Here is a 26,021-nt window from a genome sequence, read left to right as displayed (position 1 = left end):
TAAAGCATCTATATATAAACAACAAATATATATATATATATATATTGTTGTTGCTACTTTAAAACACACTTGATATTTTCTCATAGTAAAATCCACACGCATAACAAAGCTAAATGCGAATGTTTGTCATATCTCTCGAAGTAGGAGTGGAACCAGTAAGAACTTACATTTTGTTTGGTTACCGTTTTGTTTGTTTCCTTCTCTCATTCATTTTGCGTTTTCTCCACCCACGCTAATGTTCACAGGGGCGCAAGAATATGGCGAGGCAGCGGCCTACATCCAGGCGCAATTCGAGGCAAAGAACAAGTCCACAACAAAGGAAATCTACTGCCACATGACGTGTGCCACAGATACGACCAACATTCAATTTGTATTTGACGCAGTAACAGATGTCATCATTGCGAATAATTTGCGAGGCTGTGGCCTCTATTAAACCACTAGCTTTTTCTCACCTCTCTCGCTCTCTTTCTCTCTCTCTCTCTCTCTCTCTATATATATATATATATATATATATATATATATAATCCGAGCGGCCGTTTGCAACAGAAAAGGAAGCAGATGACAAGAATAAGCAGACGAATAGTATGAAGCCAGAAACCTCGAGCGACGGACGCATCGATCTGAAACGGAAAAAAAGCCACCATTAGCTCAATGGGTATGTTACATTAAGAAACACGATCAAATGGCCGCGAAACAGGCAGGCGCTCAGAAGCAGTTGGAAACACTTGCTCATAAGCTGCACTGCATAAAAATGAATTCGTTCATCCCACTCTCAAGGCGGTTTCATAATCATGGCTTACTGATGCTATTCATCCAAGCTGTTCATGAACGTTAAGGAAAACTTTAAGGCCTCAATATAGGTTTGAAAGTCCATACTTAAGGACAAGTTCGGAGAGAAATCAAACGGGAAACACAACAGATTGTTTGCGGTAGGCCAATAAAAAAATCCGGCCTTGAGCAAAACACGCTACAGCGCTGAAACCGAATACGATTAAATCATCGATTATCGCTGGCTGCTGGATCATTCGATTTGGACATGTCTGGGTTTACGGGTTATGCCGACATACAAAACGCGTTTGCGGCTCGCTATCGACAAGCACTGCGCCGTTGCGACCACCAATTCCACTATCGGCCAGTTGGTGCACAAACAAAGGCCGCGCGATTTCCATTATCGTCCAACTCAACTGCTCAACTACATCCATCCAGGATTTAATAAATACCACTAAGAAAAACCAATATGTACCGTAAAGAAATGAGCTATCAGTTCTTACAATAATCTATTTCGCGGTCAAAATCTATACTTGGACCTATATTTTGATGGGAATGGCTAGCAACCGAGTGAAAGAGTGCAGAAGATAAAAACACCTCGCCAGCGACTGTACATCTACCAATTCGTTGTATTCTATCTGCTCCATATAGTAACGCGGCTGGTGATATTTTCCGTATCTAATATATATAGGGCATATATAGTGGTAACAAGCGATGACCGAAGCTGAAATACTCGCGTGGCCTTGACACAAAGACGGCATAAAACCTTTAGTTTCGCCTTCAGCCTAGTTCTCCGAGGCACTCGTTCATCCATTGCGGGATGTGGAGGAGGCCTCAGTGATGAAGCTGGAATTAGTGAATGGTAAATCCTAAAATATCGCTAAACATGCTTGTCTGAAGGTTGTGCACCGATTTAAGCCCGATACAGCCGACGACTGCAGAAAATGACAAGGTAAGCAAACTAGCTGACCACAACAGGTGAGCTGTAACAATAACGGTCAGCAGAATGAAAAAACACATGGAATTCATGAAGAACATATATATATATATATATATATATAAAACGAGACGAGATCGATGTAGTGGACTTCAAGGGTGATCAACTGTAGATAACTGTTTTAAGAAAGCTAAAACCTACCACCGAAAAATACCGGTGAATTATAAAATAGCTACAACTATTCGAATATACAGGCATATATATGTAACATCCCCACTGATTTTATGGATCACGACGGCGGGCGCTAGCGAAGACGCCCGCCGACTGTCGATAACGATAATAGCAGTAAAAACACATCTGTACTGTTTCGGCAGGCGAGAGCTTCTTTGATTTGCCAAATTCTTGTTAGTCTCTCTCTCTAGTATATACAACCCATGTTAAAATAACCAGAAGGAGTCTCCCTGCCGCGCACAGCAAGAAATAAATAAATACAGAGGATTCGCTGATTCGTTGCGATACAGAATCACATATGGACAGATATGTACTACTAGTAGTTCTAAGCAAGCATGGCAAGATAATATGAGCAAAATGCAAGTATACGAGACGGTACTGGGACAAATGATGAAATAGTGTATGAGGATCAGTGTGTAACACGCGACAGAATGATAAACAGATTGATCCTACTATACTCGAGAAGCCAACCATGGTATTGAACTGCGTAGGGTGAACCAAACACGACGGCTCGGGACTCGAGCCGGGCGGCCGTTTATACATCCGGTATTGGCAAGAAAAATACGTGAAGAGAGAGAAATGAAATACAGAGAGAAAGAGAGTAGAGAGCAAGAACTAAAAGCGATTAACAAAACAAAGCCTCCGAAACGGCCAATGACAGCGCCTGGCCCTGACTTTAGCGCAAGAAACGTCGACGGGCACAACTGAAATGGCCAGTCGAAGCGAACAGAAACCACTCATGCGCAGTCTTATAACTACTAATATTACTTATATTAAACAGTCCCAACGATTCCTGTACCTCTATATACACACACACACACACACACACACACAGACACATATATATATATATATATAACAAATGGTTATGTGTGTGCGATTAGATGATATGTGCTGTGCACATGGGCGGCCGCACATACAGAACTCTTCCAAATACTATTACGCTATTGTTAGTATAACAACAATAAGAACAACTCTGCGATGGCACACACGTGGGCGTAAGCTGAAAGACCAAGAATTGAGCAACTGCTACTATAAGAGATTAGACAGAAGATGTGATTAAGATGTGTACATCTCTAGCCATCGACTGGGGATTGGAGACCTCGAAGTCATTGTATTCTTCATCCTCAAACAAAAAAGCAGTAGTGGTAGCCGATGAGGCTCCTGCATTTAGCATCACTAGACCAGACAGACCAGTAATCCTGCCCATTTTACCTGCAAGTCCTTCGCTCAATGAAAGAGAGAAAGTCAGTGAAGCACTCCCAAATGGAGCACACTCGATCGGTATGTTTGTGTCTAAAGCTATTTATTGGGTTGCGAATTGTTGATGATCTGAATGGCAGTGATTCGGTGTCTAAACAGAAGGACCAAGAAAGAGTATGCGGAGGGCACGATAATCTGCATCGTGTCAAATCTTATGGCTAGGGGCACCGCCGAGCCAGTGACTGAAGTATAGAGTTTCTGAACGTAGTTGGTGAAGGCTTATGTGGTCAAATTCAATGACGATCGATCGCGTCCCAATTTAGCTGTACGAAGTCAAAGCGAACACCTTCGTAATCATTCATACTTGTATAAGTGCAGTAGGCCGTGAGCAAATGCAGATAGCAATGTTGCGGGAGTGAGCTGGCATCAGAGCGACGGGACCTGAGCAGATTCGGCATGATACGCATAAGATGTACACAATGTACGCACAGTGAAGTCTCAAGTTAGTGAAAACAGCTAACAACATTGAGAGCAGGATACGAAAGGCGAATGGAAATTATACCAAAATCAGCGGACGTAGACGAAGAACGCAATGCGACTCATGAACGGAACGTTGGCGGCAACGCTGCGCCTTGAGAAATGGACACCTCGGTGACGGATATTCGTACCTCGTACAATGCGGTACGTTACAATACAGTGCGGCGTCATCACCGAAATCTTCGCCACAGAACAATGTTTCTCACGACTCGATCTGGAAGGATCCTGCATCCATATCCGGTGCACACCCTCAAGGGCATTCTGTTGGCGCCGGCTACGCTCAGCACCCGTTATGCTGTATAACCAACACCACGGGAAGAAGGGTGAACGCGCGCAGATCGATTGCCTGTGGGTCGTAACCCGATAGTAAACTGTGGCGTTTCCGCAAAACTGCCGAGGTCTCTGTTACACCCCCTATTGTATTATACTAGTCAGCGAAGTCGTACGCCACAACGATCATCGCATGATTCTTTACAATTAAGTAGTAATAGCTATAATTATTATAAGGTAACAACTATATTAAGTTAATATAGATGATAAGGTCGATCAAGAGAAAAGAAATGATGACCCACTATATAACACGCTGGTAAATAATAAGAGAAATAACTAAGTGGAATGCTTGAGTGAAGGTTGATCACGATATGAATGATGGGAAATAAGTATTATTATAAATAATGATATGAACAATGAGGCGTCAGAGCAAAAAAGGAAAATGCAGAAGGGGAAGGATAAAATAAGGAAGCCAGAAACACAACGATGAGAGTACTGAACGATGACATGATGACTCATTATTACATGACAAACGGTAATAATTTCACGGTGATGCTTCCATGTCATCATAATACCTCCGTATTAACAGGAACAACCATAGTCAAGCTCGAAGGTAACGGTGTTTCGTTCTTTGCCATAAAATATATAGTAATTAAGGACATTGCTAGAAGCAACAACAATTTACAGTATAAATATACACATGTGTAACATTATTATATGATTATTGTTACCATGATGATTATATTGATAATAATTACTAATATTATTAGCATGGTTACCATAATTGAGTAGAGTGAAATGGTGAAGGCGAACTACGCAGGTACGGAGAAGGGTTCAAGTGAAAAGGAGTGTATCAGACTGGGACATATAAATATGGCAGAGGAAAAAGTCTCTCAAATTAAGAGGCCAATTAATAGTAGATCTTCGAGATGAACCGCTGTAACAAATCGAAGCGCTGCGAGACACACGAAATATTTCTCGCCGTTTCGGAGAGCTGTCGAGCAGTTCCGCCGGTCTAGAGCGTAAAAAACGAATGAAAAGAAACAACAACAACAACAACAACATACAAATAAACTGTTTATGGCAGACGACGGAATCGATGAGGTATATATATATATATATATATATATATAGTGGCAAGAAAGGACAGCATGACTAAAAAAATTGAGAACGATATATGACAGAGAAAATGTGTGCGAGAGAAAACGAGACGGACTGAAAGAAACGGATGAATATAAGACACTAATTATGGATGATACGAATAAGATAAGATACTGAAATAACAATAACGCTGATATAACGATTGAGCTATACTACAATAGCAAAAATATTAGTACGTCTCGGTTGAGACAGCCCTTGTTGCAAAGATATGGATTATGATCAGTTCATTATTATTATTATTACATACTCACACCGCCATACGCACCTCATTACCGCATAGAGACATATAGTATACAACACAAAAGCCATATACTACACCCGAATGAAGCATACCACAATCTGTACAAAACAAATATATCACGCAGCATAAACAAAATGAACATAACCGCCCACGCACGAACACACACTAAACCAGGACATACAGACAAAAATGCCGAATCCACACATAAACATAAACAACAACAATAATAATAATAATGCCCAGTTGATCTACAGACGACACGCAGACTAAAGCAGAGTCATATCCCAAAGCAGAAAGCGCTAACAGACGATTATCACCATAAACACAGATTACGTGCTACGATGCGGTAGCGAATGGACGCATCGTGTCTTATTGCGAGTATATTCGTTGATTATCAGGTAGCAGCGCATTTTTTCCGCGGTGTGTGTGTGTGTGCTTACAAACATTTTGGTCGTTAGCTTGCCTTTTTAAACCGTACAGTCTGTGTGGGTCTACGTGTCTCCTGTAACCAGCTTACTAACTCATGACAAACGAACGTGTGACGAAGCAACTCCGTCAGTCAGACAAAGCCATACTGAGAGCTCTATGAGCGAGCGACAACGATTTGAAAATTGATTAAAGACAGTAGGTTTATTATTGTAAACAAAGATCTAGTGGCATTATGACAACAGCTTGTGTGATTAAGCGTTCAATCCTCCAAAGATCTAGTTATTACTATTATCGTTGTTATTATTATTATTAGTATATTCTGCTTTTCGTTTTTTGTCAACTGCGCGCATGACGATGATTTTTAGTTGCGCCCTACATATGACTGTTATCTCACATAGACGGCGCACCTAAAAACGTAAACAACTGATAATGGAAACACGACAGCCAAATACATCTTTGAACCTATACAGATCAACCGTCGACCGAACCACCACACATAAAAGCAGCTCCCAGCCTAAATTGTAATTTATACAAAACATAGAACGAATATAATTATAACTGTAATTAAACATATACATAAAAATATTGATAGAGTTGTTATTACTATTCCCCTTGATATATAGTGTTCTTACGAAAAGAGCGATCTGGATCGACTGCGCTAGATGTTTCTGTTTGTTTTGAGTTAATCGAAGATAACTATTCTATATGTAGTACAATCAGATGTATTATCCCTCTGAGTCTCGCCATATTTAGTCATGTTTGTTTATTTATTTCAAACGATAGTAAAATTATTTAGGAGCATTTATTTAGGAGGAATTTTATCCTCGTTGTTAAGACTTGTCACTGTTATTATAATATTATTGATCCGAAAGCAGATATTAATTAACAAATTTACATTAATTTATTTCATCTTGCTCAGGCGTCTTCGTCAGTAAGATGTGTAGTTTTTCTCCATCTTTCTGATTTTCCCAGTTTATTTAGCAGTGAGCGTGCATTTGGCGAAAATGTTTATTGAGGAGTGATATAGTGGTTTAGCGGTTAATAGTGGCTTTGCGTCGCTTGGATATTGTACGGAGCTGTCCTAAGCAGGTCATCCTCTTGATTACATCCATTGTCGCGGGTTTTCGTTGACTAGAAAATTGGGGCCCAGCGGCTTGGTGCGCTTCGGTGGCATCTCCATCTAAGGCCACCAGAAAAAGTAGCATATAGCGGTGGGAGGTAAAGGAAGCTTCGCTGCAAAGCCGGACAAAATTGAAAATTACCCAAAGCATTTGGACCCGGTGTAAACTTCCTTAGCTCGTAGCTATCGAAAGCTAGGAAGGAATCTTCCGATCGAAGGAACGCTATCTAGACCGCCCAACTGCATTCGCATGAAAGGTACGTGGCCTTCGCATCAGTGTATTTATTTGGGCTTGCAAGGTCGAATTACGTTGCAACTCTTCTTTCCAAGCATGCGGATGCTACTTTACCCAGGAATGAGGTTAGAACCTCAATAAAGCTTGAGTTTAACGGAGCTACGGAAAAATTAAGCAAAGTGCACAATGACTCCTCCACATTGCTTTGGCAGCCAACGGTGTATGCTGTATTTGTCGACTACCAACAGTAATATTGTTCTGTACAAATGAGAAGAAGAAAAAAAAAAGTCAATTCTGTTTATTTTTATAACGACGAAAAAGGAAACCAATACACTGAACCCGGTTGGTCACTTCCCAAAATCAGCGAACGTGCAGATTGATAAGCAGACATGTAGTGTCCAGCTTCAGCAAATACCGCAGCTGAAATACTCCAGATCTTATAGTTCAACCCAACAACCAAGCAACGGCTGTTGATAGCTGCCGCTTCGGATACCGTTGGGCAGGAACAAGCGGGGAATTAGCTGGAATAGAAAAAAGCAAGCTAAAAGTCTGTATATCAGAGATCGCCACATAGTGTGATGAAGTCATTACGGCGTCCTGGTGTGTGGTCTCTCAAGGTGCCATGTTGATGAAGCCTAATACTGTAAAATAGTTTGCTGTAAAACAACGATACTATCCAATTACCGTGTCAAAATCAGGTTTTGGCGTGAACAGTCCTTTTTTTTTTTGCTATTTCAAAGGATAACTAGTAAAACTAACTAAGTAAAAACGTCAAACTCGAATAGTAACGCTGACGTCGTAGACGGACATCATCAATAGTATTTAGGCTAACTCTCAATCTTAGTGACAACGATAACAATCACAGAGATCAAAGCAACAACACACTATAGTAGGATAACAGCGAACTAACCACAACCCGAAGCAGACAGCCACCGTGCGTACAGATCAATAATATCCAGTAGTGTTGACGATAACACGGTGGCGTGACCGGATCATAATTATATATGAGTAAATATCATAGCGTTAGCTACAGCGGCAAGAATGACTATCTATATATATATATATATATATATATACATATATATCTCTCTCTCTCAGATGAGATCGGTGACTGACTCATCCATAGAGCGAAAATATTAAGTTTAATAATGGTAGCATAACATAATGCGCGAAGAATAAACGTGTATCAGGAGATATAACAATAATACTAATAAATGATGAGTTATTTACAATAATAATCACCATAAGGATAATGGGTCATGATGATGATGATGATGATGATGATGATGATGATGAGTTGATGAGTGACTATATACCCACGATGAGCATGAATTACATCATCATCATCATCATCATTATCATCATCATCATCATCATCGTCATCACCATCATCATCATCGTCATCGTCATCATCACTCTTTATTAACGACGACGACGACGACGATGATGGTGATGATGGTGATGATGACGACGATGATGATGATGATGATGATGACGATGATGGCGATGATGATGATGATGATGGTGACAATTCTGCTACGCCAAGAATTCTAGAAGAACATAGCTAGACACAGCTATAGTGACAAAAATAATGATGTTATTACCATATGGAAATGGGGATTGCAATGATAATGGAAACAATAATGACGGTGACGATAATAGTAACGGTAATAAAACAAGTGGCTGAAGAGAAACGCTCGCGACGTGTAGTGAAACTGCATTGTGAAATGATGATGCTAGTGAAAAGAAGAGTGGCAGGAAATGAACACGAAGCAAAATCGTGAACCTACAGCCGGTGAAATGAGCTTGACGATGATAATAACACTGACATGATACGATAATAGACGGACTAACAAGGAGCTAAGACATAATAACACCAATAATTACAATGAAGGTAAGAATGCGGAAAAGAGACAGAGATATACCGTGCGTGATTGCTGAGTTCAACGAAACGACTGATTGAATATTGCTGCTGATAATGATGAGCGTTGATGATGATGATTGCTCGGTTTGTAGCAAATCACTGCCGGGTGGAGAGATGTTCGAACGTCATAGCGAAACAATACTGGTATACAATAAACGAAACACTGGGCTAGCGAAAGAAGCGAAGAAAAACAAAATCTCAGCGAGCGAAGAAAAGAAACGAGACGCGGTCCGGTGGTGCGGTCAACGGTACTTAAGGGGCTCGGGTCGTCTGACAGACAACTTGCTTAGTTGCCTTCCTCCATTAGAAAAACTGCAACAGCACACACTTACCCTAAACGAAATATCATATACATGGATGGACGCACACTGCCGTCGACGATGACGACGACACCACCATCAACAACAATAACAGCAATAGCAACAACAACAACAACAACAACAACAACATTTAGTACTAGTATGACTGGATCTATTAGGCGATCATACTACGAATGGTGGCAGATAACGGCGCTTAACTTCGTTCTTCGGTCAAAGCGAATAGAAAGAAAGAAAGAAAGAAAGAAGAGTTTCATGCAGAATGAGCGAAAGCTAACAAATGCACGGGGTAGTAATAAAAATGGGCACACAGAACTAAAAAAACAGATGGAATTTAAATAAGTGAGAAAGAGAGAGAGAGAGAGAGGAAGAGAATATAACAGACCAGCGATCTCTATATATTACACAAGTAAGAATCATATAGTCAACGACAATAATACTACGTCGCTATATACTGCAGACAGAGTGGAGCGAAACGAGACAAGACAACGCGATACGCACATATATATAAACCACAGAGTTCAATCCAAACAGACAACAGCTAAGTGCGCATATTGATGTTGGAGTATTGTTTGTATATTTAAGGCTTAGGAGATATAAGACTAACTAGAACATGTGAATGGAAAATGTACGTATCAAAAATTATAACAATAATGCAAGAACATAGGGGTAACCTGGAAAAAATTTTGACGAGAATATGGGCATTGCTAATTTTAGAAAAAAAAAAATACAACAAGCGCATCGACGGAGTAGTCATCCGTGCTATTATGGAAATCAGACTGACAGAGGAACAATGAATAAAACATGCAGCGGCTGCTATAAGCCTGGTCACAATACAAATAAAAACAATCCGTTACCGAACGAAGCAAAATCATCACGATAAGACGGCAGTATTAGTGGTAGTAACTACGGGGGCCACAATTGCAAAATCTTCGATACACATAACGGCACAAAAACAACAAGAAAACATTTACTACTACTACATCAAGTAAATCTGTGTGTCCTAAATGCAGATGATGACAACAACAGCAGACGATATTGAAGTAATCAATTACAAGCACAACACGAGCGCATTCATACAGACATAGCATGCAATACAAGAGACGTTACAACACACAGCTACACGTGCTTGAGAAGAAGCAGATGATGGCCGAAACGAAACAGTACAGAGATAATGAGGCGGGCACATTAATGATAACAATGATGAGCTATAAACATGAGCAGACGGCAACAATACAACATGTGCAGACGATACAAGTTGGGAAGAATAGAGATAGACAGTGGAAATGTCACAGAGAGAGAGAGAGAGAGAGAGAGAGAGAGAGAGAGAGACACAGACAGGGAAAAGAACGAAAGAAAGCGAAAGGAAATATATAGGGAAAGTCGCGCGCTATATGTTGAAGATACAGACAGCGGGAAAGAATAATTAGATGACGAAGCTGCCGAAAAAAAATGAGCCGATGGAAGAAGTAATTCGTTGTCATGGACGCAACACTCTAAGAACTTAATAAATGAAGTGTGTAATTCAGAAATCTACCCTGAACCAGGTGCTGTTATTATTATTGCTAGACTAGTGTAGTAATAATAGGAACGTTTATTTATAATAATGGTAATAATGAAAGTCATACTCAACACATCCTTTTAGCCTGCTTAAGTAACGCATAGGTAATTGTATAACAATAGGATTATTGCTATATAAATGTTGCAGCAGTATTCATAGTCTATGAACAACAACCTATGAACTAGAAATAATAAACGTTACAAAAAACTTTGTCTTGAAAATTAGATCCGATACCAATATCCAAACAATATTAACAGTTAAAGATGCGATTACTTCCCAAGATTTCAAGCAATCCCACCCCATCTATACTTCTCAAACAATTTGTTCTTACGAAAAATTGCCTGTTCGATTTAGTGTCAATATAACACGTATTGACTGTACAGCACAACATCCTCGACAACAATAGATAAACGAGATTATCGTCCTGAACCCATGTCGATCCCAAGATAAGATCCTGAACTTTTGACTATGAAGCAGGGTACTGCATAATAAGGTTGTTCCTTTACGTGAATGTTGCATTGTAGTTAGTGCACTATCATTACTCATTTTTAGTCATAACTTTTATTATTAGCACCGTATGTCGAGGAAACATATCAAAATAAATATCTCTTTTTATAAGTTCAAGTTAGTTAGTTGATCGTTATTTTCCAACGCACGATTGGTTCTTGGGTTTCCAAGTTCTCATCGGTATTATGTTGTCTATTCGCAAAAAGTGTTTCTCTTTTTACAAGGCAGCCGCGACTTCTTGAAGACTAAATCCCTTGGCTAACCTTTCGTTGGACTGGATGGAAAGATTCGTTGAAAATGTAAGATTACCGGAAACATTTTTTTTTTTAGCTTAATCCTTGGTCGGCTTTGAGATTTAGCGTAGAAAAGCTATTATTTAAGATTGGACGTATCGTAAAAGTTGGTTACCAGTTACTTAATGATCACCTCGTTAATTGCGTGCAATATTTTATTAAGACAGTTTGACCGCCATGACGAAACGTCTTACAAAGGTTCATGTATAAACCTTACTTGATATCTGTTCCATAGTTATAGATAAAAATGTCCCGAAGTTCCCCTCAAGCGTTTATACAACGACGTCAATGCAAACAACTTTTTTATTTCTGTAATTGAATCATTCCTGTCCCTCGGATCCATAGCCCTTCATGATTTCTAAATCATACTTATCAGTGTTACAAACGGCAGCCAATTCGATCCTGGATGTTATAGGGTATCTTAAGCACATGTTATAAAGAGTTGATTATGAATGCGTGGCGCTTTACGAATGAAGGGAGTAAATTCCTTTAGCTCTTAGCGGGTCGAGATTTGCAATCCAACACTGGTTCATAGAAAGCCTTCTAACCGAATCGCGAAATTATATAAGCCCGCCATTTAACAGAAACATCGTTGAGCATGTCGAGGTACTATACTTTTATAGAGCTTCTAGCTTATACTTTTTTTGTACAATAATATGTACAAGAAGGAAGTGGTTATTTAAGACAATTCACGTAAGTGTTTGGTTACAAATAAGAAGAAACGCAGCATTTTTGTAGCAAAAGCTCTTGTGCACACGTAATTTTTGGTTTATGTAGATTCCAATTTGTTGTATGACCTGAGCTGATGGCATCAGGCAACTTGCCATACCTCGCCATGCGTAAGGGGTCGGTAATAGCGACAAATGAAATTTTAATTAATACTACTGCACTTAGCGAGTGTCTCTCTTCAATGCTGCGTTACCGTCGACCAATAGGGTACAGCTAAGTCAAAAAGTTGGCGCTACACAGTCCAGAAACTGCCTAAGCGGGCGAACGATACGTAAGGTACGTAGGGTAACAAAAGGGCACAGTAAGATCGAGATGTACCAAGCTTACAGCGCGGATGGCGGTAGTCTGGCGCATCTTTTTTTTACCTATCGAAGCACCGCTCATCCGAGACAGCGACGCTAGCGCTTGCACATGCATTCATATCTCTAAGGCACTTTGCGTCCTTTCTGGATGTATCGAATTCAAGGCGGAAACCACGCACGGGTTTGTCCAGACCAGTTGACCCCAGGATCAGACTTCACAGTGCTGAGGCGATCCCGTAAGGCTCAGTAATGCGTGAATGCAAACCATCTAAGCCTCAAATAAGATACACGAAAAATTTCGAGTTAGTAAGTATTTTTAACGTAGAGTGTGCCTACTTTAGACTCCAATATATGAACTATTCGAGGGGAATCGTTTCGGGATAAACGCATTTATCCCGTACCTCCTAAAAAGTAAGGATAAGACGACGTTTGGCAAGGAATCATGGAAAAAGGATGAAATAAAGGAGGGGAGAGAAAGGACGTATAAAAGGATTAAGAGGAGGGTAAAACACGCTTTTCCAAAAGTGCGCACTATCTCGATTGAGAAAACGGTTTGCTTATGGTAGTAAGAACCAAGCGTGGACCGGAGGGATTAAAGGGAGTATTAATCTCAGGCTCGGAGACAGTTACTTTCACTTTCGTATGCCTGTATGTTCCCTGCAATAGACAAGGAAAGGAAAGGGCGAACTAACGAGCGAATGTATACTTCATACTGTACAGTACGACGAATGTCGGACTGGCAGTGTGCATAACCCAGGTCCCAGTCGCCACGTAGGGGATCGTTCCGGTAACATCTTTGGAACGACGAAATATGTGGGGAATGGGCAGAGTGCCATAGATGGGGCAAAACGTTATCGGAATCCATAGATTCTAAATGGGGCATACGTACAAGAACGGAATTAGCGATGCGGGGAGGCTTGGCGCACTTGATGAGGCGCCAATGGGGCGGTAAAGCAGTGTAGTGAGATGCAAACACTGTGTGTATGCTGACCAAGTAATAACGAGCTCAGAATGTGTATCCCGGGAAAAGTAGATGATGCTCGAATTGGTTGCATAACAAGGCTTTCGTGTGGTACGGAACTTGTTTGTTGGACTAGAATGCTTCTGTAGAGCCGCAGGCGCTAGGAAAAGCGTTAGCACATTTAGACTTACTGATCCACTGTAGCGTACAAGCGAGCGAGCCATACGAGTTGGGTGCGTCTGTACTATTTATGTGCGTGTATTCACTATGCCCGACGATAGCAAATATACGGACGACCAACCCTCGCAAAAATGACCATATGGGAACACGCTGTCTCAAAGGCGTCCATACACCGTTTCCTCTGCCCTTCCAGCCGCCGGCTGCCTCTTCCATCTCTCAACAGGACACGCGTATACAGTTCTCTTCTGTTGCTTGGTCAAGCGCCCGTTCCCTCTTCGCTTTCCTGGGATCGGCGCAGCAGTGCAGCTGGTTGCACGAGATACGAGTGGGGCTGGCTCACGAGGGCAGGCACTAATTGGAAGTCGGTGGCCGAATGGAGCGTACCTGCGCAACAAATTATTTTTCCATGCGGCGTCTGTCGGATAGTTTACTGCTGACGCTCTGCCCATGGCAGTGGCACCGCTACAGTCATTGCCACCGAGTCAACATTTCCTGGACTCGTCTTGGTTCCGTTCCGGCAGCTCGAACTCAGGGTTTAAAAAAGACAATCCTCGCTTTCCGTAAGGCGTGGCTCTTCTGTGTTAGCGCTGTTAGTTTAGATGTGTGAACCTTTCATTGGACATAACTGTTGGTCTCCTCCCTTTCATTGAACTTGATGTAAACATTGTCGACTGAAAACCTGAAACAGAGGTTGGAAGGGGCTGACCGTGGTTCGAACGTCACAACCGTTCCATTATGAACTTGCAACGAACACTGCAATGAATGCGAAAGAGCGAAACGCAGTTTCCAATGTGGCTGGGGCATTTGTAAACCAAGTGTATGGAAAGAACGGGGCCCAAGGGAAATCATCGATTAGATTTGAGATACTCGAAAGAGAAAACAGTTATTTGTTTAGCTTATGTTTGGTTCATCTCAATGTGACGATTCTTCAAGGCGGAAAGAGGTCAACGAAGGGCAACGCACACTTTCGGGAGTGTCTCTTAATGAGTGGCGTGACCGAATTGAATCAATCAGTAAGGATCTTAATTGAAAATAATACATACTTCGAATATATCGGCTGTGTTTCACTGCCATCTAACTGGCATTTAACAGGAAGCATCTGATTGGTATAATGTTAATACTGCTCCACGAACCGATTCGGGGCTGATTCGATGTTCAGTTATATCACTGACCGTCTACACGATAAGATAAGCTCGGGATGTTTTACCATACAGAACTTTTTAGCTAGCCAGATTTAAATGTACCGTAATAGCTCTTATAATGAGGAAGCTCTTGCACCTGGTTACGCGTATCCCGCATCGCACAGTAGGTATGTTGTCGGTCGCAGTAATCACTAATAGTTTTTGTCTACTGAGAAATTTTATAAGAAGGTTTGTTTTTCACGGACGCAAAGGCAGGCTCCATGGTCTACGGGAGATAAGCCATACATAAATCTTACTTAAGTTAATAGCGCAAAAAATATTTCGAAGTCAACCTTAAATGTGAAGAATAGTGCTATTAACCGAAAGTCACACCAAATAATTATATTATAAGAGCAAGACGCGTTCTGTGTGAAAGAAGGCAATTAATAGACACGTCCTGAACTGTATCTCTGAACTACTCCGAAATAAAGGATAATACAGTTGCTAGAAAACTTTCCACAGGGTTATAATGAACTTTTCCTAAATAAGAGACAATAAACTAAGACTGCCAAAAAATTGTACCTGAAACCGTTTTAAAGTTATTAAGAATACTGCAAGAGCTTCGGTTTTTGCTTTGGAAGACGCTTACTTATTATTACTCATTATAATATGTCTATTTATCGTTAGATTACATTTAAATATTGTCACATTACTGTGCTGAAACAATTTTGCCTTCGGTTAGCGGAGATACGAAAGAAACACGGATGGTTGAATTACCCGGGCAAAATGTTGCGTAAATCGACTAAATAAACTTTAGAGGCAATTGTTTAATCTCCGCTAGCCATCAATATATAAGGGATGCAACAACAATAATCGAAAGAAGGAAAGCAACTAGCTGAGAACAAATAACTGCATGTCATCGACAAAGAGAAATGATTTCATTGAAAACCCATGTAAGAATGCACCTACCATAATCAAGCTATTTTCTATCTGGGGCGATATAAAATTTAGCCCCACAGGAGGAGGCGTGTACTGATACTATTGCTTCAATAAGTTTTTGGAGATTTCTTATTGGAAAGCGTCAATATAGGCGGTTTCGCATAGATTGACTCCGACGTAATCTTATGCGACGATAGGCCACAACAGTCAGTGGACCATTAGTACAAGTCCAAATTGCAAATACAGATACAACGATAGTATCTCCCTTCCTTGAATATTCTAGAACGGCACAAGTGTCCGCCTTAAATATCAGTAGAATATGATGATTTTTCTATAGAGGAATAGCGGCACTAGGTCAAAAGGCATTTCGACTTTGTGCACAGTAGGTTATTCCAACTTATATACTTAGGGTCGCTTAGTAACTAATCCATAAAATATATTAAAGAAGGTATCTTAGAAGCTGAGATCTACATGAGTTTGGTCTCTGCAGCTCTTACCGTAGATTGATTATGCTTCTCGAGCTTCGCTGGTTTAAGTTGGTAACTTAGCTCTTACAAATCGATTACTTTCGACACTGTACAAAACATTGTTAGAACAGCCAGGAATTTGGTTTTACTTCATTTCAGTTGGTCTCGCTAGGGCTTAGCGTTAAATGCATTTTTTTTTTTGCATTGATAAAATTTATTTTTAACTTCCATTTATTACACATAGTTAGTTTGTTCCTCATTGATTATTAGGGTAATGTCAAAGCCGAGATAAAGTTGCTTTGCTCAACCTTTACGCCCGGCTGAATGGTAGTTATGACCTTGTATCTAGAATATCTAAATGATCTGCTCTTTGGAACGATGCTGCAAGGAGGTGCTGTCGCTCTTGTGCTGAGAGTCGCCTCCTCAGTTCACGATGCTACAACAGTGTGCCTGCCAAAATGCTCGCTGGCCTTGTCGTTTGGGAAGGGGCTGTTTCATGTTCTCTTCTTCGTTTGCCCGTTATCTACGCTAGTTATTATCTTTGTCGTATCGACTTTGCTGACGCCGTTGTCCTGAATCGGACCGCTGCGGACTCTGTTCCATCGGTAAAATGGGACAAAAGCGAGGCAATGACGTGGCCCCCGCCTGCAGAATGCTATTGACGGCTCAAAATGTTTACATTCTCCGCCGAATGATTTTGACTACTGATAAATGTGCAGCAGAACTGTGAACTGGTTCGCGTTTTCAAAATCAACTCTTTCTCTTTTTTGCCCCTTCGTCTGTTATTTAGCTTATTCCACTCAATCTTCTCGAGGGGCCGCCCTACCCCGCCTCGGGCCAGCTGTAAGTCCGATTTTCGGTCTGCCTGTTGATACTGTTGCTCCGCCAAGTCTCTCTGTTGCTTCGCGGTTCCGCAATGAATAATAGAGGCGAGCCGTTACGAGGGTAGCAGGCGCGGATTGTACGGACGAGGCTGCTTAGGAAGAGTCAAGCCACGGCTATGGGAATTCTCGGAGCCGATAATGAAGCTATGCGCGTCCAACAGTTCTCTTCCTATTTTGTCAAGCAATAGCCAATCGGCAAACAGGCTGTCCGCCAACTCCAAAAGAAACTCGCGTACTGCCCGTCGCACAAACGGACAGCGAGCTTTTGCTGCTCAACTAATGATGCAGGTAGCGGGTAGAAGGCAAACACCGGGCCAACCAGCTACCAGCCCTCCTCAGACATTCCTCAACAGCGGCTTAATGTATATACTATCTCTGGCTCATATCTCTAAAAGGAGGGCAGCCAGTCGCCTTCTGATCCGCCACACTGCCCCCCTACACATAGCGTCTTGTTGTCACTTCAACTGGTGAGCCTACCCATCGCAACCGATAGTGATAGCAAACCAGCAAGCTGCGCCAGTTAGGAAGCCGCGCTCGACGGCCCCCTTTTTGTCTTCTTTATCTACCGTTGTTGTCTACCACACTTGTTGGTTCATCCCACAGCCTATCTGCCATCCAACCTATTGTTTTATACTTTTATTCGATATACACTTCCTTGTTTTTCGATAAACGTTTTTGCGCAGTACGTCACGTATGCTGCGATGCGTAACCATAATATATATATATATATATATATATTAATAGTATTATTATTGGTTAGTATAGAAAAATTGCCTGGCAACTTTGATTTTTCGGAGAATCGACTCGCTTTGTTTTAAGAACTGGGAGAAGTTATTTCGGTTTCACGGTAGCCGAAAGATAAAAATTAGGGAGGCAGTAGCATCTTAAAAATTAGATAATGACTTTCTAACCTCAATGATTTAATTAAAGTTGAAGCTCATAAAGGTATGTTTACATCTGTCTTTAATTTCTGCGGCGTCTCAACGTAGGCGTCTAAGTTGCGAACTAATTCTTAAGTTTCCACCTCTCATCATCCGTAACGACCGTACCGTCCGTAAGTTTAAGAAAGGCTCCGCCAAAAGTATTTCTACATTTTCTTGGTAAGATTCCTCTATCTTCGAAGAAAACCTTGTAGCTCTCTCGCCTATAGCCCCTGTACGATAATCGCACTTCAAAGATGAAGCTGTTCGTGATATCTTCAAAGCTCGACTGGTGATGCTAGTTCACAGGGACGACGCTAAGTTCTTAATAGGTAATTACCTTCGGGTAGTCCAATTTTATAGCCTGTTTATATATTTCAAGTCGACTATGTTATGACTTATTGAGACAATCTTTTTGAGCGTAAATTCACGAAGCGAATAATAACACCCTGTTCCGATGACCTTTAACAGGACGTCATTCCTAAATCAGCACGAGAAATACGTCATTACTTCGATTTTTCCCAATGCTTTTGACAGAATTTATCGCGATTTCTCAACTAGGAAATCTATCAAACTGGGAATGGATCAATGCTCCATAAACACTGTTAGGAGCTATCAAACTTTTATATCAAAATGAATAATACCCTCTATTATACCAAAACATGCCTATTGAGCCTGCCTCAAATACCTTGTCTCAGGTCCTTTCCATTTAGTATTTTTATCCTCGATATAAGGGAGGTGCTTTTAGATAGAATTTGACATTTTTGCTTATGGCTTAAAACGATAACGACGGCGATCCATATTACTTTAACGGAAGCTCGATGCTGTGTTAGGCTAACGATGTGATCCTCTCCATTAAAACTAGTGTAAACACGCTTTAAATCCTGCATACATGCTTGCAGCCAATTCTAAGAATTACCATTATGTCTAAACTCAACTTTGATCTTCATATTTATTTATGCTAAGATAAAGAAGTCATTAAATGAATGCTGGACCGGTTTTTTTAGAGAGCCACATTCAGATGTTGTATAGACAGAAAACCAGTCCACTTGTTCATCCGCCATGTAAACTGTATTATTCAAGTAATCCGTGGTATATCTGATATGGTAAGAGATCACATTTTTCCACTCTTCGATAAAAGTCAGCCGAGAGTTGAAACAGCCCGAACCAAAAGATTAAACATAACAGCCATATTTTGATACCCAGAGATGTACACAGTCCGTTAATGTAAATTATGTAGGTAATGTAAAATATAATGTAATTTTGTATATAATGTTATACGATAATTATAGCACAGTACTACCGTTCATATGACCGTTGCATGAACTGCTAAAATATTGTAAACGTATCATTAACACCATTAGATTGAGTTAACCGAACCGCAGTGGCTGTTGCAACAGCAGCAGTAGCTCCCATTATAATACTGATTACTAGATAAATGTAAGAACACCTTATTCCGTTATTCAAAACAACGATCTCGGTAAAGAGCGGAAACTTAAAGGCCAACACGGTTATCCTATGCCCACTACGTGTATGTATGCGTACATCTTGCTAATGATCGAATCGAAAGCTTGCAACAGGTCAAAAAACAAGATACACAATACAAGAGTCCTATTGCAGTTGGATGCATCTGCTGACATTCGTATGTTTTGTAATATACTACCATAGGACAATCGTAGAGGCGATACATGCAAATCACTGAGTTACTCCAGCTTTCCCTTGTACCAATAAATACAAATCTCATCCGTGTCGTCTATTTTGATGCAGTTCGCGTACGTAAAGAAAAGCAGCCTAGGAGCACAATATGGGGTGCACTGCACTCCAGCGAGAAAGTAATAAAGGACGTGCAAAGACACATACGTAAAGCATTACGTATGAATATTTTGATGTAGAAACAAAGCTTATGGTATTTCCTGCCTTTGCCATTGCTCACCCAGTCGACTGTGCTCCTATTCGCTGGGAGCGACTGTGGAGGGGCTCGGAAGAGGTTCACGAATGGAGCGGAAAAAAACAAAACGAACTAACGCGAAACGAATAAACGCTTTGCGGTATAACTTGTTTCTGTTATCGATACTTCACTTTTTCCGGGACTCGTCCGTCGCGGATCTCACTAGTCAAATTCTTGCGTCGCATCCCCTATTGCTTGGTTCACATGCGGGCTTCAGGGGCGTTAGTGTTTGTTTTCATCAATGAACTCTGAACTTGTGCTTTTTAACAAAAGAGGTCCATATACCGGCGCATTGTTAGCTAACGCTGACCCCTTTTCACATTCGAAAATTGTTGACCATTCTGTCCGTTTTAAGAGCTTGTCAAGGAATTGGGCCGCAGAAAATGTACCCTAACTAGGCGCAAACGAAACCAAATCGATACCTAACTACACCTCTATGCCACCGCCCCTGCTGAATGGTGTGAGTTGTAAACGAGTTAACTCGGAAATCGCAGCCTGACCGCTTCAGGTGAGGCTCTGACAGTAACAGCACCTTAGGAATTCATTTTCCGAAATGTGGAAGAACCTCAGGGACTAGAACCTGGAAGGTGATAAGCGCAACTTGGGGGAAATCCAATAGCGGAATCCGTAGGATATGTGAGCCTATTCCCGTTAAGCTAGTATGAGTTTCGTCTAAAATGAAGCAGGGGGGCAGGATATATTACGAGAATAGGTTATTGAAGTCTTGGCCGAGCAGTACGTAGCGAGAGTCGCGAAGGCGTTCTCCTGACCACTGCGCATGGTTCTACAGTTGGACCAAGTAGAAGCATTTCCATAAATGAGTGACGATAGCTATTGCTACAGCTTGAACGGTTTGCACTATAGTATTTTTACTGCCACAACTGCTCAGAATAAAGCCAAAATCGTAGAAGCCAGGGGATGTTAGGCCTGAGTGGAAAAAGTATACAAATGCGTTATAGCATACATAACAAGGCAGTGTGAGGGCTTAGGGAGCCAAAGCGAGGAAAAGCTCCGCGACATAGTAACAAAAGACAAAATAACTGGACATGCTGAGACCTCGAGAAAATGGCTCTAGTACAAGGCGGGTAAATTTCCACTGGCCTGTCACTAATTGCTCACCTCTGTGTGACTTTGTTATCGAAGTGATTCGTAAAAATAGCGGCCCCTAGCGTAAAGAGTTGCCGTCCTTATTTATGATGGAAGCGAAAAGAGTAACAAAGACTGAAAGTATAGCTTCCAGAAAATAGAAGTTAAATATGTCGTGTTAGCTTATTTGCCCTTATAATTTTATTTAATAACTTTCCGAGCTTTATTATGATTTTCTGAGCTTCTCACGACGGCGCGCATTTCTTGAATTTCTATTACAAGTCGTTCTTGTCATTCACGTTTCCTTATGTGAAAGAAAAATAGGTCAGATTTTTCTAAACTCTAGCGATACCTGAAAATGCGAAATTTTTATTAGCTTACTTATTTTTATCTGTATCTATTTCTTGTATATTTTCTAATTTAGCGTACGTTAGGGTATAATACAGTATACGACGCAGGTTTATGGCCTAACTTCGATTTTGGTTGGCGGTCCACGTCAGAAGCTCGCCTCAGGTCCGTTTCTTGTAGCATCTGTTATCGGCCTTTGTCATCTTACTACTTTTTGTCGGAGTTACGCTCACTTTTTACGTCCCATGAACAGCACCACTGTGCTCCACCGTATCAACCAAGATAACCCTCAGTATTGACAACGGGACGGTCTGATCTCGATGTTGGTAGCGCGCTGGCGCAAACAGAGGACGGCGTGGCACTCCATGTCTTTGTGAGGCTCCAGCTGGTCTATCATCGTCGCCGCCGGGGCAGACAGCTGTATCATCCTCTGTTTTTTGATTCACTTGCTGCTTTGTCAACTATGGTCGCAAGTGCCTAGCAGTAAGCGACTGCAAGCAAGCTGGCTGCAGTTCCACAGTTTAAGTGGGTTTGGGTTAGAATTAGTAGTATCGTAATAGTATCGTATAAAGCTATATGAGCGTTTGCTGGTTAGCAAGACGTGAAGGTGGCTGCCGACGAAAAAGAGAACATGAACGAGCCACTAAGCTAAGCCAGGCAGTATCGCATAGGTAAACAACATCGTATCGACTTGGTCTACTAGCTAGGACTGCTGTGATTTTCTAGGAGGTTGAACTTATTTGACAGACATCGGTTTAGGACGGAACGGCGGAAGAGCAAAATCAAGAAGGAGAACGAAGCTGTTAACGGAGTGCAAGCAATGGATCGGTCAACGAGTAAGACCATTCTATGGGACTATGGCAGGAGCACAGCTCTGCTATGAGGGTAGCGAGCGTTACCGCCGGTGCTGTTACGACAGCCGCCTAGTGGACGAGGAGGTTCCCAGATGTTGTCACGCGCAAAAAGTAAGTATGGGGGGAGACCTCTGAAACGGGAAGGAGATACTAACGATTTCCGAGAAACGTGGGCGGCGAGCATAGCCATAGTCAAAGGGGCAACTAGGCGACAATCAAAGGATAACTGAGAGAGCAACATTTGTGGAGCTCATGCATGAGTGTGAGAAACAAAGGGAAAGAGAGAAAAAACTGAGAGGTATGGAAAACGCGACGGACAGGAGGCAAAATAGTGACACTGAATGCGACACTCAAACGCGTTCACACGGGCTAACACAGGCATGCCCTTTCCTTTTACTGCCCACTACGGGCAGCGGCAGCAGCAGTAGCAGCAGCTTCACGATGTTGTCGCTGAAGTTTAACACCACCAATTGCCACAGCCATCGGGTTACTATTGGATTTTCTGAGATGGTTAAAATAGGCCGAGGAACGTATCATGCCTGCACCGTTCGCTACTACTGCTGGTGCTGCTGCTGGTATTTCTATCTGCTAGCTGCTGGCTCTGCCGTGCTGTCTTCGTGCTGTGTCTTCGTTGGGTTGGCCTCGTGTTATGCTGCGGATGGCGCGTCGGAAGGCAAGTTCGAGCTGACAAGCAACCGGCTAAATTGTTCTTAGTGGACCATAGTTCTGCCTCCGTTTGGAGCTCTTTGAGCGGAGAATCGAGTGAGGGTCGAAGCGCGAGGGAGGGCACACAAGGCTCTGCCGCTGATATGAGCACACACAAAGTCGGCACACAGCCAGCGGGTGGCAACGACCACCGATCCGGTAGAGTAGAACGCGCGCTTGAGGGTGAGGACAAGGGCAAACTAAGGCGTGCATCCGACAACGCGCTGGTTTGCCTGTTGCATATCTAGGCACGCTGGCAGGCAGGTTGGCTGGCTGGCTGACGGAATATACAGTAACGATTCAACGGGGACGATGAGCGTAGTTGGTAGACAAGGGAGGCGCGGCCTGCGGACTTCGCCATGAAGGCTGAATTTTCGCTTTGTGTCAGATAGAGGAAAGGGAGAGGGCAAATAAAAGACAACGAGGATGAAAAGAAGAGACTCAATTTCAACTGAAACCGGGCTGCCACGAGTACCACTGGCGTGCTGCTGAACACTAGCGAGGGTGAGGGTATTTTGTACTTGACTAGTCTCTCACTGCTACTGGCAGTGGTAATTGAGGGCCAAGTGCATGCAGCGCTGTCTGGCTGTCGACTGATTCGAGTGTTCTCTCTTCCCTTCTTTCCTTCTCTTGTTCCCGCCTATCTAGTCTTTCTTTCATTTTTTCTCTTTGCTTCCTTTTTTTGGGCACGGAGGTAATATAGCCGTGCTTCTTCGACACAAACCGAATGCTCCTGGTAGCAATCGTACCATACAAACGTAGACCAGCTTATACGAGCACAGTTATAGCACACAATGTATATGGTTTAGCAGGAGCAATGGAGGGGGCAAGGCTAGGAACTTGATGACAAAGGTGGTGGTAAGTAAGCGACTAAGCTTTTCCGTTAGCAGCGGTAGTGGCGGGTGGAGGAGGATGTGATAGCGGAGCCCCTTCCTTCGTGCTCCTCGCTGTTTCATAAGCCGCCCAAGCACCTCGGGTTTAGTAGGCCCGCCATTCGCTAGCATTTCCGTCGAACTGGCTTTAGCGCTGCCGTCGGCGTGGCGGTGACCGCTGCCAATGCCGCCCGCTCTCTGGTCGAAGCACCCTATTCTGGTAGCTATTCCAACTAACAGGAGCAGCAATCGGCCCTCCATCTCTTCGGTTGCCCTCTTCGAGTCCGTCCATTTCGACTTCCCGCGTTCGTTAGTTAGCCTATCAGTTTGTCTGTTTGTCGACATGTCCGCCCGTCCATTCCTCCGTCAGCCATGTTGCCAACAAGCAGAACAGCGCCCTCTTTGCAGCGGCGCCATATCGAGGCACCGCTGCTGCCCCCGCTAGTGGCGCTGCCGAGGCTGCTAATGCCCGCCGTCGCTGCCACCACCGCCGCTGCCACCGCTGCCGCTGCCACCACCGCCGTTGCCACTACCGTCACACTACCACGGCTAAATGCCGTATTATGGAGGACAGTAAAAGACAGGGGAGAGTATGGGTGGTGCTGATGCCGCTGCTGTCAATGATGATGATTATGGTCTTGATGATCATGCTGTTGATGATGATGCTACTGTTGCTGCTGCTGATGCTGATGATGCTGTCCGTAGCAATGATGATGATGCTGATGCTAGTATCGCAGCTTGCTGCTGAGGAGAAGCGGTGGTGGTGGTGGTGGTGGTGGTGGTGGTGGTGGCGGTGGTGCTGCTGCTGCTGCTGTTGAAGAGCGCTGGCTGGCTGGCTCGGTAGCTGGCTGCTGCTGAGCGCTGGTTGAGGTTGTTGAGCGCTGAACGCCGTGGCGAGCTGTGAGTGCTGCTGCTGCTGCCGTTGGCTGGTGCGATTGGTCGGTGTTAGTCGCTCGCTGGTGGGTTAGTTCGTTGTGGTGAGGCCCCGTCGACTCGTGGGCAGCTTGCGGCAGGAAGCAGCATTCTCCAGACGACGGAAACTGACCGAGCAGTCTCCTCTGTCCGTTCGTCCGTCGAGACTCTGGCTTCGAGTTCGGCCAGCATTTGGGCTGGCTTTGGCCTGAGTACGGCCTGGCTTGCCCCTGGCTTGCGTTGCCTCTGACAGCGTTGGCTTGCTGCTCATAGCACGATTACTACCGCCGCTGTCGGCTAGGTTGATTGAAGTCCACCGACTAAGAACAGGTCCAAAACGCAGGACTCAAACTGAAACCGCTTGAGATCGTAGCCAACAAGTAAAACGACCGAATAGCAAGAGCGGAGAGTCCGGCCATGTACGATTCCATCGTCGCACCATTCTGTTGTCTATAGGTGATAGAGTATCTGGAAGGGTCTGTGTGCGTTCGTAATAGAGGTGAATGAAGTGATCGTGGTGCTGTGAGGGGCCGACCGGAGTGCATGTGATGGGGATCGCAGCAGTTGTGTACAAAAGGAGCGTAGCCAGTGAAATCATAGTGCCGCCAGTGTGCGCATCGCCCTACACCTCAACGTCGTCGTTATCGAAATCCTCACTTTTATCTTCTACAATATCGTGCTGTTCGCCCTATGCGACGAGAAATTCAACGAGGCACCCCAAGACGCTGTCTAAATCCTTGTCATTACACAGCTCCGGTGACAGATCTGTGCGCGGTTGCCACTTTCGATCTTCGCAATTTGTACGTCGCTGTCGTTATCACATTAGTCCCGTGCCCCTTGTTGCGTTAACGGTGCTTAGTATTTGTGTTTGTGGTGATATTAGCGCGCGCGTCGAACAGGAAATGGCGGCAGTAGGAACCACCGCGTGCGCCATCCATTGAAACAGCAGTGTCGAGTCGGGGTTCGCCTACGCTTTGATGGACCAACGTACCGCTACCATCATACGCTGTTCGCTTGATTCGTGCGTGGATACAGTGTAATTACACTGATAGTGCTGCA

The 26,021-nt window shown here is 43.0% G+C and overlaps 1 protein-coding gene and 1 long non-coding RNA gene across 34 annotated transcripts in view; one reads left to right on the top strand and one right to left on the bottom strand.

Annotated features, from left to right (window-relative positions):
* The window catches only part of Galphao (G protein alpha o subunit), a 33,579-nt gene extending 22,663 nt beyond the window's left edge, over window positions 1–10,916 (top strand). Inside the window, exon 8 of the mRNA XM_022788097.2 lies at window positions 246–10,916. Coding sequence (XP_022643832.1) covers window positions 246–433 — 188 coding nt within the window. The 3' untranslated portion in view covers window positions 434–10,916. The remainder of the gene's footprint in view (window positions 1–245) is intronic.
* LOC111246631 (uncharacterized) overlaps window positions 1–26,021 on the bottom strand; it is a 67,389-nt gene that overhangs the window by 14,469 nt on the left and 26,899 nt on the right. For 16 of the 33 annotated variants that reach the window (XR_015325211.1, XR_015325203.1, XR_015325215.1 and 13 more), the window contains exons 3-5: window positions 5,373–13,039; window positions 4,726–4,961; window positions 168–620 (exon numbers count right to left, since the gene is read on the bottom strand). This is a non-coding gene — a long non-coding RNA (uncharacterized LOC111246631). Of the gene's footprint in view, window positions 1–167; window positions 621–4,725; window positions 4,962–5,372; window positions 13,040–13,917; window positions 15,795–26,021 lie in introns of those variants that run through there. The other 17 variants (XR_015325256.1, XR_015325264.1, XR_015325261.1 and 14 more) reach the window with 10 other exon arrangements.

The sequence above is a fragment of the Varroa destructor genome, unplaced genomic scaffold, assembly GCF_002443255.2.
Source record: "Varroa destructor unplaced genomic scaffold, Vdes_3.0 BEIS01000001.1, whole genome shotgun sequence".
NCBI lineage: Eukaryota > Metazoa > Arthropoda > Arachnida > Mesostigmata > Varroidae > Varroa > Varroa destructor.
Note: the sequence above shows the minus strand (reverse complement) of the source record. Positions and strands in the feature narration are given on the sequence as shown.